Source organism: Medicago truncatula, chromosome 1, assembly GCF_003473485.1.
Source record: "Medicago truncatula cultivar Jemalong A17 chromosome 1, MtrunA17r5.0-ANR, whole genome shotgun sequence".
NCBI lineage: Eukaryota > Viridiplantae > Streptophyta > Magnoliopsida > Fabales > Fabaceae > Medicago > Medicago truncatula.
The window spans coordinates 29,326,327-29,340,655 of NC_053042.1; the positions used below are offsets into that span (position 1 = coordinate 29,326,327).

General features: G+C 32.0%; 1 protein-coding gene across 1 annotated transcript; it reads left to right on the forward strand.

Annotated features, from left to right (window-relative positions):
• The first annotated feature begins 7,761 nt into the window (after window positions 1-7,761).
• Window positions 7,762-13,443, forward strand: LOC25483735 (digalactosyldiacylglycerol synthase 1, chloroplastic). The gene is made up of 7 exons (XM_013612439.3): window positions 7,762-8,238; window positions 9,474-9,506; window positions 10,039-10,126; window positions 10,353-10,840; window positions 10,932-11,198; window positions 11,342-11,691; window positions 11,899-13,443. Exons 1-7 carry the CDS (start codon window positions 7,831-7,833, stop codon window positions 12,431-12,433), a joined length of 2,169 nt encoding a protein of 722 aa, XP_013467893.1. The 5' UTR covers window positions 7,762-7,830; the 3' UTR covers window positions 12,434-13,443.
• The last annotated feature ends 886 nt before the right edge of the window (window positions 13,444-14,329 follow it).

The following is a 14,329-nucleotide window of genomic DNA, read 5'->3' on the forward strand; positions in this document are numbered from 1 at the left end:
TAACCATGGAAAAGACATGCATGTGATGAAATAGAAGGACCAACATTGGTTATTTACTATAAAAACAGAATATGATAATTCAATGCATTAATAAAAAGCTACTATAACAGAACATTTGACAAAATACTTTTGCTAAAGCGACTTGTATCACTCGAGTAGTCTCTACTTAAAGAAACTACCTGGACTTTAAAATCTTTTGCAGCCAATGGAATGACCTCAGATCCAAAATCATTTGCATTAGGATAACAACTCCTGAAAATTTGTTGGCTATTTATATTGACTGCATTATTGTTAAAACAAATATCCATGTTTGTGTTGTTGGATACAATGTTCCAACATGTTTTAGGCATTTATGTAAGATGTTGGATATGATATTCCAACATCCTGGCATGGTTCAGTGTGCCTGATTTATCTTATTAAGGAATCCAAGTTCCATATCTTGTTGTCCAAGCAACACGCATATCTGTTCAGCATCAATTGTGTTTTATTCCTAAAAGAGTGATAATATTTTAGGGAATATTTTGATATGTTTGGAAGTTCCTAAAGATGTTACTACATATTAGGATTTTCCTTTTTGGCATTGATTCTTGTGACGTAGATCAGCTGAACGATATGCAATTTGTTCTGAAGCCCAACAAGGTTATTGAGCCTGTATTGCTTCAGTATAAAAGGAAGACTTCAAGACCTAATCAGGTATTCAAGCCATCATTCTAAAAAGATTAGTTTTTAGGGTTTTGAGTCGTTTTCTTTGTGTGTCTACTCTTGTATCGTGTTGATGTAAGTTTAGTACTGTTTGTTTATTGTGAGCCTTTCTTGTATCACCTTGATACAAGGTGGGGGAATGTAATGTTGTTGCTGATAGGTATGTTTTGCTCTAGCTTTATCACAACCCATTGTTACTTCAGAAAAGACAGCTTTTGCCTGTCTCTTATCAGTGATCTCATTAGACTCTGTTTCAAAGTCAGAGTCTGATGAAGAGAGGTTAGAAAGATCAACTAGGATAAAAGGCTTCTTGCCTTTATAGTCAACTGTGTTAATAGGTTTTTTCCTGGCCTTCTTCACTAGAGGGGCATCATCCTCAACTTCTTCATCAAGTTGAATAACAAATTTTCTAATATTTTGTTTATTGAGAAGAGGAGGAAACGTTGATGCAACAGGTACAAAAGCTCCACTTCTAGTGTTGATCTTCCTTGGACGAGTTTCCTTTACATAAATTGGTTTTTTAGGCTTTGATTTGGCTTCAGAGGCAGATTTCCTCTTCCTGCTCTGATACACATCAGGTGCCTTTTCAGGGATGTCAGCCAAAGTGATATTGATCCCCTCCTTCCTGCGCTCTTTAATCCATTCATGGATTACCTCTTTGTTCTCCTGAAGAGTGATAGAAGGATAACCCACCATCAAATCTGGTGTTTGAGTTCTGATGGAGAAGGGAATCTTCCTTGTCTTCAGTTGCTCTTTCTTTATCGTGTTCATTTTCTGAAGATTGATGCTTGATAAGGTTTTACCAAAATCTAATCTCAACTCAGCAGAGACTCCAAAATCTTTCCGAATTTTGATAAACCTACTTTGATAGAAGAGTTCTAAGAGCAACTTAATACAACTTTTTCACTTTACATTTTAAATCTTAATACATTTGTTCATAAATACAACTTTTTCACTTTACATTTTAATACATTTTTAATATATTTTAATACATCATCTCTTAATATATTTTTACCATAAATTTGAATTATTTCATTAAATTTCTTCTTTTTTTTTTTTAAATTCTATTTCAACCAAATTTCTTAATACAAAATTTATATTTGGATACAACTTTTATTGTTTAATATTTTTTAATACATTATTTATTATTGAATATATTTAAATAACATAACCTTTTATATTTATAATAATTAAAATAGTATAAAATTGTGGTCAAAATCAATTCATATAAGATGTCAAATTAATATTATTAATTATTTTTTAATTTTTTGTAAGTCACTCATAAAAAGAAAATGTATAGGGGGAACCAAAGATATGAGGAAAACATAATTTAATATAATATTATGAGTGACTTACAAAGGATGGGAGTTTTTTTTATGGGTTTTCCTTGTTTTTTTTTTTTTTTTTTTTGAGGAATCCACGGTTTTCCTTGTTTTCTCATTATTGGTAACATTGAATTATTTAAGAAGTTTATTAATTGATTTTACTTTATAAAAATATTAAAAGCATGCTATGCTGGATATGACACATCATGCTAATAGATGATAACTAATAAATTATGATTTAATTTTTTTATAAAAAATTATGATTTTTTTTTTTTGGTGAAAAAAACTATGATTTAATTTGGAGAATACTTCCAAACTTGAAATATATTTTATGTGCTAGGTACAATATATACAAAGTAATATTTTTTGAGGCAATATATAGTAAAAATTAATTATTAAAGGGTTAATTATGTTTAAGTCCCTACAAATAAACGAGCTTCCAACATTGGTCCCTATTAAAATTTTATTAAATTTTTTATTCCCAATGTTTTTTTCCGTTTGTAAGTTTGGTCCTTGCTGACTAGGCTAACGGAATGCGGACCCTGACATGCCACATGGACATTTCAAGTGACATGGCTGTCATGTGGTAAATGACATCATATGTTTTTGATCCCTATAAAATTGAGACCTTTTAAGTTTAGTCCTTACTTAATTTTAATAGTGCTTTTAGTCCATATAAAACAATCATGCATTCAATTTTAGTCCCTACTAAATCTAAATTTGTTTAATTATGCTTAAACTTTTAAGATTTTGAACAATTTTTTGCACAAGTGTTAAAAACATTACGAAAAGTTCATCTCCAAAAAATTATCTCAATTTTATTTATGCGTCCAGATTTTTGTTACTTTTATTTTCAACTTTTGTCTTTTAAAAAAATTCATATTTAATTTATTTCATGCTAAATAATTCTAAATTTTAGTAAACGAACCTTTTGTAATGTTTTAAACTTGTATCAAAAAAATCATTGAAAAATTTAAGAGTTTTTAGGAGAGCGTCGCCGGCGTGAACGAAGTGGTGAAAAATCCAAACTCTCTCCTCCTACTCTTTTCACCACCTCGTTCACGCCGGCGGCGCTCTTCTAACCTTTGCTTGCAAATTCATCTAAGACATCAATTTCAACAACTTAATCACAGGTCAACTTCAACAACAAAAACTCAACAATCTTCACCATTGAAATATCCAGCAACAACCTTTTCGAGAGAGAAGCGGAACCAGTCGATTTTCAAGGTTCGGATCGGGAAATAAAGAGTGGATGTGAAGAAGATTGAAGAGAGTAAAGTAGGAATAAAGAGAAACAGTAACACAAATCTGATTTTTTCCGACAAATTTAGGGAATGACCGGAAATATTTGTAGGGTGAAATATTTTATTGATCTAGAAGAATAAAAAGGAATGAAGTAGAGTGATAGGCTTTGACAAATATTATGGAAAAATTTTGTGCAAAAAATTGTTCAAAATCTTAAAAGTTTAAGCATAATTAAACAAATTTAGATTTAATAGGGACTGAAATTGAGTGCATAATTTTTTTATATGGACTAAAAGCACTATTAAAATTAAGTAAGGACTAAACTTAAAAGCTCACAATTTTATAGGGACCAAAAACATATGATGTCATTTACCACATGACAGCCATGTCACTTGAAATGTTCATGTGACATATCTGGGTCAGCATTCCGTTAGCCTAGTCAGCACAGTTTATGGCAAGGACCAAACTTACAAACGGAAAAAGACATTGGAGATGAAAAATTTAATAAAATTTTAATAGGGACCAATATTGGAAGCTCGCTTATTTGTAGGGACTTTAAACATAATTAATCCATTATTAAACGTGTGAAATTTATAATGCTTTTTTTTATTCTTTAAAAAAAGAATATAATATCTTCTACTTTTTTGGGCAATATAAAGTAAAAATTAAATATAAAATGCATGAAATTTATAATGCTTTTTTTTATTCTTTAAAGAAAGCAAAAAATATCTTCTATTTTTTTGAGGCAATATAAAGTAAAAATTAAATTATAAAACGCGTGAAATTTATAATTCTTTTTTTATTCTTTAAATAAAGCATATAATATTTTCTATTTTTTTGAGGCAATATAAAGTAAAAATTAAATTTTAAAACGCGTGAAATTTATAATGTTTTTTTTATTCTTTGAAGAAAGCATATAATATCTTCTATTTTTTTGAGGCAATATAAAGTAAAAATTAAATTAGAAAACGCGTGAAATTTATAATGCATTTTTTATTCTTTAAAGAAAGCATATAATATCTTCTATTTTTTTTGAGGCAATATAAAGTAAAAATTAAATTATTAAATGTGTGAAATTTATGATGCTTTTTTATTCTTTAAAGAAAGCATATAATATCTTCTATTTTTTTTGAAGCAATATAAAGTAAAAATTAAATTATAAAACGCGTGAAATTTATAATGCTTTTTTTCCTTCTTTAAAGAAAGCATATAATATCTTCTATTTTTTGAGGCAATATAAAGTAAAAATTAAATTATGAAACACGTGAAATTTATAATGTTTTTTTTTTATTCTTTAAAGAAAGCATAAAATATCTTTTATTTTTATTTTTGGCAATATAAAGTAAAAATTAAATTATAAAACGCGTGAAATTTATAATGCTTTTTTTATTCTTTAAATAAAGCATATAGTATCTTCTATTATTTTTTTGAAGAAAATATCTTCTATTTTTTTTTTTTTGAAGAAATCTTCTAATATTTATTTTCAACAATAAATAATAATTATTTAAAAAAAACAATAAAAAACAATATATAAAAGAAAAATGTAGCTTAGGTTGGTCTCACGGTACACCCAACACAGTAAATCATACTCCATTTGTTGGTATTTAATTAAAAGTTGTACAAAGCCATCTATATATATGTACAAGGTTAAGCAAGAAATAAACATAAGAAATAGAGAGTAACGGGTATGTGTCCAAGTTTATGTTTTTCTTATTTTCTCACTTCACTCACATCACATCACCATTCATAACACAATTTTTGATTGAATTTATTGATAAATACTCAATGTATATGCATGTTTGTTTATTTATTCATCAATATTTAATGCCTAATTTATTAATTCTTGATTTTAATTGAAGTGTTAAATGATGATGCAGGTATCAAACAGTGGACGTAAATTTGCATGCAATATTAATTCATCAAGTGGTGAAAGATGGTGAGGATAAGGCCATTTTATTCTAGGAGTCGGGAGATAGCAAAATGCTTGTCTTGCGAGCTATGCAAACAACTTCTGACTGATGCCACCAAAATCATTATATGCTTTCATACTTGTGAGAACTTCTATTGATCTCAAAAATATTTGACGCATCCATACAGTCGACACATTTGTGATCATTGAGATCGGATAATTCACATTTCATGCATGACATTTTTTTATTTATTTCTTTTGAATGCTTATATAATAGACGATAAAAATTTGATCATGAAATTACTAAAAGTTTTTTCTTATTTGAACTTGGTTTAGTTTGCAAGAAGTGCATTTACACAAAATTAAGTGATGAAATTTTGGATTGCTGTCCAGTATGTGACGTTCATTTAGGGATTGATCCTTTTTCAAAACTGAGGTTAGTCTCTCACAAACTCTTGATGTAGTAAATTTCACTAGCCAATTATTGTTTCATAGATTCACTTGAATTTCATGTGATTTATTCAACATGATAAGGATACTTTTGTTTACAATCTTTACCCAAAATTGATGTAATAATGAAGAAAAAGGATCTTCTTCATAAAAGAAAGTATATAATTATATATGTAAGTTTTACAAAATCTACTATTGGCTTAAAACTTTAAATCACATAGATTATCCCTGCAACATTTTATTAAAATCTAATGTTAGATCAAATATTAGAAATATAATTCACATTGGTGAATTTGTAAGATGCAGATAATAAATTATTGTTTTTTTTTTTTTTGTGGGAAATAAATGATAATATTTATTCAGAACAATTTGTGTTTGTGTTTCATTCACAACTAAATTTATATACTCATTATTTTTGGAATGGAGTGTTCAATCTTAAATTGTTGTATGCTAGTTTAATTAAAGGGTGTCATGGGATACTGGTTAACATTTCTCTTTTATTAATAGGTCGGACTTCAATTTGCAAGATACAAGAAACCGCTTATTTCCAATTGGGAAAGAGGAGGAGTCACTGAAATACCTCCCAGGAGATCTAATGAGAGCAAGTGGGATTGATCCCTACGGATTAAGGCCTTCAAGTTCAAGTGCTAAAAGAGGACTGGAGGAATCAGAAGGCAACAATAAATTGGAAGGAAAAAAAAAGAAAGTTAGGACTGAGGAGGCTGCTGAGGTTGGAGATACAAGTGCCAACTAGTGCTATGGGAATTCTAGTGCATAAGGCATGAATTTAAAGAGGTTTTAATTTAAGAGTAAGAGACTTTATGATAAATAAGTTGTGAATTCTTATGTTGAATTTTTAGGTTTTTGAGTTGGAAAATTTTATAATTTTCTGGTCACTCCGTCACTATCTGGTTCAAGATCTAATGCTTGTGTTGGAGTTTTTGTTTTTCTTGTTAGGTTTATTTGCTTATATTTTATTATTATTTTTAGTTTCTTTCAAGTTTGTAACCTATGTATTTCTTGAAATGTTTAAAAATAACTCGTTTTGTTAATATTATATTTTGAGTAAGGGGCTTTTGGAGACAATCACAAAATTCAGAATTGTCTCAGCCTTTTATATGATTTGTCAACATGTGATTGAATTGGTCTTGTAAGAGATCATCACATATAGTTGATATGAGCGAACATCGACAAATGTTTTTTTTTCTTCTATAGATGGATGTGAATTAAGATCATGGATCTTGCATTATTCTTGATCATTTATCATATGTGGAAGAAATTAGTTTGCATGTTATTATTACGCTTTTAATTGTTAATTGTTTGTTGGCTTCTAAAGTATTTATGCATATGTTTAGCGTGTTTTTGGTTAACGTAATCATCATTGTGGATCTTAAATTAGAGATGGAGTCTCAGCTCATTAACAATTTAATCTTAAATTAAAGATGGAGTCTCAACTCATGAACAATTTAATTGTAATATCCTTATTTTAGCATTTGAATTATGCTTATTTTTGTGTCCAAAAGATTTAGGATATTCACAATTTTGACAATTGAATCAAAACATGTATTATTTTTAGTACCTGTCAATTATTTACTTGAAATATCCATTTTGTTGTGATGCCAATCAAAGGTGAAAATTGGCTGCGCCGAGCTGTATGACGTAAGTCTGGTTTGTCAAAAAAATTAAGTCATAAGGCTAATATGTAGTCTGCTGTAGGCCTATTTCTTAAGTCAAAGACTAACTTTTTAAAAGTTTCATATGACATGTTAATTTCTCTTTTTTTTAAGCTTATTTTACATGAATGCGTATAAATAGATAATTTGATCCGTGGTTAAATATACACGAACTAAATAGACCAATGAAACTAAACTTCCTTTACTCGACTATATATGATATCATATTTCAACTTTAATATAATAATAATTTTAAAGAATAAATAAGTTTTGTTCTTTACAAATATATTGAATTTTGATTTTATTCACTAAAATATTAATCGGATGTTTTCACCCTCCTAATTATTTTATAACTTACAATTATTTATCTCAATCTTATCCCTATAATCTTAATTAAAAACATAAATTCAACCGTATAAAATAGCTTATGCTAATTTTTTGCCAAACGTGTAAATAGAAGACAATCATAGCTTGGTTGAACGCAAAAGAACCCTTCCTCAGTTTCTTTTCAATTTCCAATTCCGCCATGGCAAGTCACTCTCATTCACAACCCTCAAACACCTTCACCTCTATCTCCCACCGTTGGCGAGAAGATCTCCGTCTCATACGCGACCGTGCAAATTCCTTCACAACACGAAACCTTCCTTCCACCACCTTCGACGACGTCGATTTCGTCAAAAACTTGCGCCCTAAGCTTTCCGAGTTTCCTAAGAGAACAAGTATTCGGATGAATCTCTCTGCTATTAGGGATGCTATTGTTTCAGAGGTTGAAGAGGATATGGATGGAATTTTGGGTAATAATAAGAGGTTTAATTGTAGTGAGTTTTGGAAGGGAGATGAACAACAATGGTGTAAAGATTGGGAACCAATTCGTGTGTTTAAGAAACAGTTCAAGAAAAATACTCAGTTTTTGGATAAGTTGAAGTTAAGTTTGGTATGTTCTTTCTTTTACAATTGCTTATTTAATTTAGATTAAATACTCAATTTTCTCGCGGCCCAATTTAGTCATCGACAAAGTAGTTTAGTTCATTTATGTGGTTTTAGGTGCAATTCAATTCATTAATTTAAATTTGAGTTGCATATAGATCAATACAATAAGTGTTGGGAAAAAACCAGACTTTACTGTCTCTTTAATGTGGAATGTTTTCCTCACATCTGTGCAGTTAAGTAGACAACTAACCAATAAGTGTTTTAAAAACTGAGCCGAACTTTGAACAGGTGAGAACTTCCAATCAAGTTTAATTGCTAAGAACCGCTTGAACAGGACCAAACTGTGATTGAACTGCTCAAGTAGGCGAACGGTAGATAATGTTAGTTCATGGTTCAACCAGTTGAAGTGTTGGGTCTGGTTTTGTTTTTAAGACATTGATATTGATAGATTGTGTGTTATGCTATGGATATGTTTTTCAACTACGTATTCTGCTGGTAGTGTGCAATGTTACCTTTTGTCAGTTTAGGAAGGAGAGTAGGGTTCCAAAGCGAGAGTTCATCCTTAAAGATTAGTCCATTAGGTGAGAGTGTCCCAGAGACTTATAAGTACCACTTATTAAGCGAGACTCCTCAATGTGGGGCTATTAATAGAAGACACGATTTGAACTGGGTTGTACTTGGAGTGCATTTTGCATTGGGATATTAGAGTATACTGGTTCATGTGATAGTTTGCATTTTTGTGCGGCACGTGAGAAGAGTAATAAATTTTGTATGGAGAAGTTGCTCCTCTCAATGGCCAAATGATTAAGTCATTTAGTGACTGCATTGTAACTTCAGTATGCTTTCTGTCTTTTTCAGTCTTCATGTCGGGCTCTTTTTGGTCAATCATCGAATTCAATATACGTTGTAATTTCGTGGCCTGATTCTTCCGCTTTGATTATATATGCAGTGACATGTAATTTGCATCCAATATCTACAATGTTTTAACTTTTGAATGATGGCCCTATTAAAAGTGTTTCCAAATTTATGCTAGAAAAAATATCACAATAATAAATTATACCGGAGAGCTAATTATTCTCTCTCCCAATACTGTGATTAACTAGCAACCACCATTAAATGTTCTTTAGTTTAGTATCATAGCTATTATTTAGTATTTTTTTCTTTTTCTGGACATATGACTGGTAATATATGCTTTTGTGTTTGAAAAAATAAAATTAATTGTATGTTTGTTTCTTGCAGAAATCAATGTGCAATGAGACTGAAGATTCAAAGGTTGGTTTGTTATTGGTTATTTTCTTTTGTTCAGATTTTGATATACTTCATGTAGTATTATGCGCTCGTGTGAAGAAACAAGAAAAAAATGCATGTGACTGAAGGATCCTAACTTTCCATTGTTGCACTAATACACACAATAACATGAATGATAGGAACTTTGTATTTTAATAAAAACTAATAGGGTCGGGATAACCCCAATTACAAAGATAAAACACTGCTGTCATTTGAGTGTCTGCAAACCTCCCTATGTCCGAAGGCCCCAATTCTCTCAAGACGACACAACCCCTTCCTCGTCAACCCCTCTTATTGATAGACATGTCTTGTCTCGCTAATTATCTCATCCTCTCTACTACTAAATAAATATCCTTATTTCATTCTAATAAAATACCAATTCCCATCACTGTCCATGTTCTACTTGTGTCTTTAACTTCTCTGTGTACTGGTTCTTCTATATTCTGCAACTAGTGCCTTGATTTGAGTAATTGATTCCGTAAATTTTAGTTAATATTTTCACTTTATTGTCTTGCAGGAAGTTCGCCCATTGGATGTATCTGAACTTCTGGCGTATTTTGTTAGACAGTCAGGACCATTTTTGGATCAACTTGGAGTCAAGAGAGGTACTTAATATATTCACTTTACATTTTATGCTTTCATTTTGGCAGATTTGAGACGATGGCTGATTGGCTCGCTCAATGTTTGTCAGTAGGCTGGATTATACGTTCACCCTCTCTACCTTCGTCTTCTAGTTTAATGAAGATGTATCGAATCCGAGTCACCTAGTGTATACTGTATAGTTCATTTTATGTGCTATTGTATTTTATGCTCTGTCCAATGTCATTGTAGATATATGTAACAAGATTGTGGAAGGCTTGTATGGCAGACGTAAGAACCAACGACAACTCCACTCCTTTTCTGGGGGAGAATCTTCGGTTCTTGGGGATGGTAACCTAAATGATGAATTGGATTTGCGGATAGCAAGTGTTCTTCAGAGTACAGGGCACCGGTATGATGGTGGATTCTGGACAGACCACCATGCAAAACATGATCTGTCAGACAATCAGAGGCATGTTGCAATAGTCACAACTGCTAGTCTTCCTTGGATGACTGGAACTTCTGTAAATCCACTATTTCGTGCTGCTTATCTATCACAATCGTTAAAACAGAAAGTTACTCTGCTAATTCCATGGCTTTGTAGATCAGATCAAGAACAAGTTTATCCCAACAATCTCACTTTTCTCTCACCGGAAGAGCAGGAGGTTTATATACGAAATTGGCTTGAGGAAAGAATTGGTTTTGAAGCAGAATTCAAAATCTCCTTTTATCCTGCTAAGGTAGCCTTGCTATTAAACCATTTGTATTTTTCCATGTTTCATTTTCACGTCAAATTACATTCAGTTCTCACACTTTTCTTCTTGTGCATAGTTTTCTAAAGAAAGGCGAAGTATAATGGCTGCTGGCGATGCTTCTAAATATATACCTGCCAGGGATGCTGATATTGCTATATTGGAAGAACCAGAACATTTGAATTGGTACCATCATGGCAAATGTTGGACGAAGAAATTCAATCATGTTGTCGGTATTGTCCACACAAATTATTTAGAATATATCAAGAGGGAGAAAAATGGGGCCCTCCAAGCATTCTTTGTGAAACACATAAACAACTGGGTTACAAGAGCGTACTGCCACAAGGTATGATATTTATCATCCTAATATGTAAGCCTGCATTAACATGAGATAACTAGACATGATTATAATGAATTTTCTTCATTAATTTGTCATAAAGGTATATTATCATAAGAGTGTAAAATGAGACTTGTTAACGATTTATTCAGGTTCTCCGTCTTTCAGCAGCCACTCAGGATTTACCGAAGTCTGTAATTTGCAATGTTCATGGTGTGAGTCCCAAGTTCTTAAAAATTGGAGAAGAGATCGATGCAGACAGAGAGCTTGGACAGAAGCCATTCACAAAAGGGGCATATTTCTTGGGAAAGATGGTATGGGCAAAGGGATACAAGGAGTTGATTCATTTATTAGCAAAGCATAAAAATGACCTTGACGGCTTCAAGATTGATGTATTTGGTAATGGAGAGGATGCTAATGAAGTTCAGAGTACAGCTAAAACGTTGGATTTGAATATCAACTTTCAGAAAGGAAGGGACCATGCAGAGGATTCTCTTCATGGGTAAGAATAGTTTGAAATCTGTGCCACTGCTTCAATATTATTACATATTAACCAGAAACAGAGAGGATCCTCATGTTATCATGAAACATAGGTCCCCATTAAAATCAAGAAAATAACTGTTTGCATCACACATTAGACACTAGTACTGAACTTGTTCTTATTAATTTTTGGTTCTGTTTTTGACTGTATATATCTACTTTCTTACAGGTACAAAGTTTTCATTAACCCTAGTGTTAGTGATGTGCTCTGCACAGCTACAGCGGAGGCACTTGCGATGGGAAAGTTCGTAGTTTGTGCCGACCATCCTTCAAATGAGTTCTTCAGGTCTTTCCCAAACTGTTTGACTTACAATACATCTGAAGAATTTGTGGCAAAAGTTAAAGAAGCGTTAGAAAATGAGCCCCGTCTTCTTACACCTGAACAAAGATATCAACTTTCTTGGGATGCCGCTACTCAAAGATTTATGAAATATTCCGAGCTCGACAGAGTGGTGAACATCGAGAAGGGTGCTACAAAATCAAATAAAAATAATGGAAAGCTCATTGCTAATTCACTTTCAGTGCCTAGTCTCACCGAATTAGTAGACGGAGGATTAGCATTTGCTCACAACTGTCTCACTGGGAATGAATTCCTGCGATTATGTACCGGAGCAATTCCTGGGACGCGTGACTATAACAAGCAGCATTGTGAAGACCTTCAACTCTTGCCTCCACAGGTAGAAAATCCTCCCTATGTCTGGTGAAGATTGAGTAGTTTAAGTGATCGGTTCAATTTTTGAAACCTGGCTGTGCCAAGAAGCACCGTAAATTCCTTCGTTTCACGGCTGGTGAAGATTGAGTAGCTTAAATGTTTGATTCAATATTTTTGACATCTGGCTGTGCTAAGAAGCACTGCAAATTCCTTCATTTCACCGTAAAGTTCTTAATCTCCTGCACTAAATCTATGAAGCACAGATTCGGACACGACACGGACGCCGACACCACTGATAATTTGAGAAAATCACATAATTCAGTGTAATTATATGTGTCAGTGTCGTGTCGGTGTCGGACACGACATGTCCGACACCGGAACACCTAATCCGAAGAGTGTCCGTGCTTCATAGCCCAAAATCCTATTCTATAGCCAGTTAATATTACAGTTAAGTTAGATTAGTAATATCTGACACCTTTATGAAGACGCCAAGTCTCAAACCGAGGACCACAAGGTTGAGGAGAGAATCTTGCAACCAAGTAATCTAAGGGAAACTTACAATATTTGACACCTTACTATTGAAAAGAAGCACTGTAATTACCCTCATTTCAAATCCCCACAGGTAAAAAATTATTTCAAGGGCTGGTGAATGGCTTTGCTGGTCTTAATTTGTTGAATACATTGATCCATTTTTTGTTGTAATTTAATTCTTCCCTCCAACATGATTTGTGGGAGCTGAATATCTTGAATGTGCATTTCTTACACGGAAAAACATGGAAATTATGACATCTAATAGTACTGGACCATGCGCTTGACTGGTTATTCTTGCTTTTAGAAGTTTCTCACAGGCGTTTGGGAGAGATGACTATTGAAAACACAGTATGTAATTAACTGCTAGTATTAAGTGTTAATTGGGTTGATCTAGTTCGATACTAGGACTTTTCTTGAGTGATCAGTGATCAGTGTTCAGAATCTCTAATAGTTTGAGGTTGGTAGTAGTATGGTTTATGGGTACTAGTAGATGGTTTGAGAATTTCACCCCTTAGTATTTGATTTTTTTTATTAAGTGCCTCAAGTGCCATATGTTTCTACCGTTTTTTTTTTTTTTTTTTTTTACAGTTTATTATGGTTACTTAAGATTTCACTGTTGTGTCAAGTATTCAGTTTTGAAGGTTTTTTGTTTTTTTACAAATTTTGCTTCATACTTTAAGACTAACATTTCTATGTTCGACCTAAGAGCGCTTAAATGAGATGATAAGATATTTCTTCTAAATTAACCCAGGTTCTAGGTTTGAATTCAGCCCTATGAATGCAATATCTCTTAAAGGAGAGCTTTGTTGTCCATTGTTGTCATGCCCGGTTTGAGTGATCGGTCTTTGTAGTTGCATGCAAAGTATAACTCGTTTATATTTATACAAAAATTCTTATACTCATCAATATTATTCACAATTTTTTTATTGCACTTTTGGATAAATATTTTTCTCAATAAATTTTTATGCATAGATCTTAATCTACTGTTTAATTAATTCTATAATAGAATATATGACCATTATATCTCTTGTATTTGTGCATTAACAGAGATGGGAATTGGGCTGCCCATTTTCTGGCTAGACATGCAATTGTTGACCCCAATTCTGTATGGTTTAGTGAGCAACCATGTCCTGTTATAAACCAAATTCTGATGACTTTGTGCTTGTTGGTTGGTTAATAAATTTCTTGAGAAAATATGTCCATTATATTTAAATAAATTAAGCATAACTTACATTTTTTCAGTGTTTTCACCAATCATTGATCAATGTCATTTTTAAAAGAGAAATGATATTTGTATAAGATAAATACTTCATTACACAACTATGCTCTGAACTCTCTTTAAAAAAAAAAAACATATGCTTTGAATTCAGTTGACACCGATAGAAGCCAAGGTAAATACTTCTCACCTTTTCACCTT

Coding starts and splice junctions, on each gene's coding strand:
- LOC25483735 (XM_013612439.3), top strand. CDS start 7,831: ATGGCAAGTCACTCTCATTCACAACCCTCAAACACCTTCACCTCTATC. Junction 9,507..10,038: donor ATGAGACTGAAGATTCAAAG/GTTGGTTTGTTA, acceptor ATTGTCTTGCAG/GAAGTTCGCCCATTGGATGT. Junction 11,199..11,341: donor CAAGAGCGTACTGCCACAAG/GTATGATATTTA, acceptor CGATTTATTCAG/GTTCTCCGTCTTTCAGCAGC.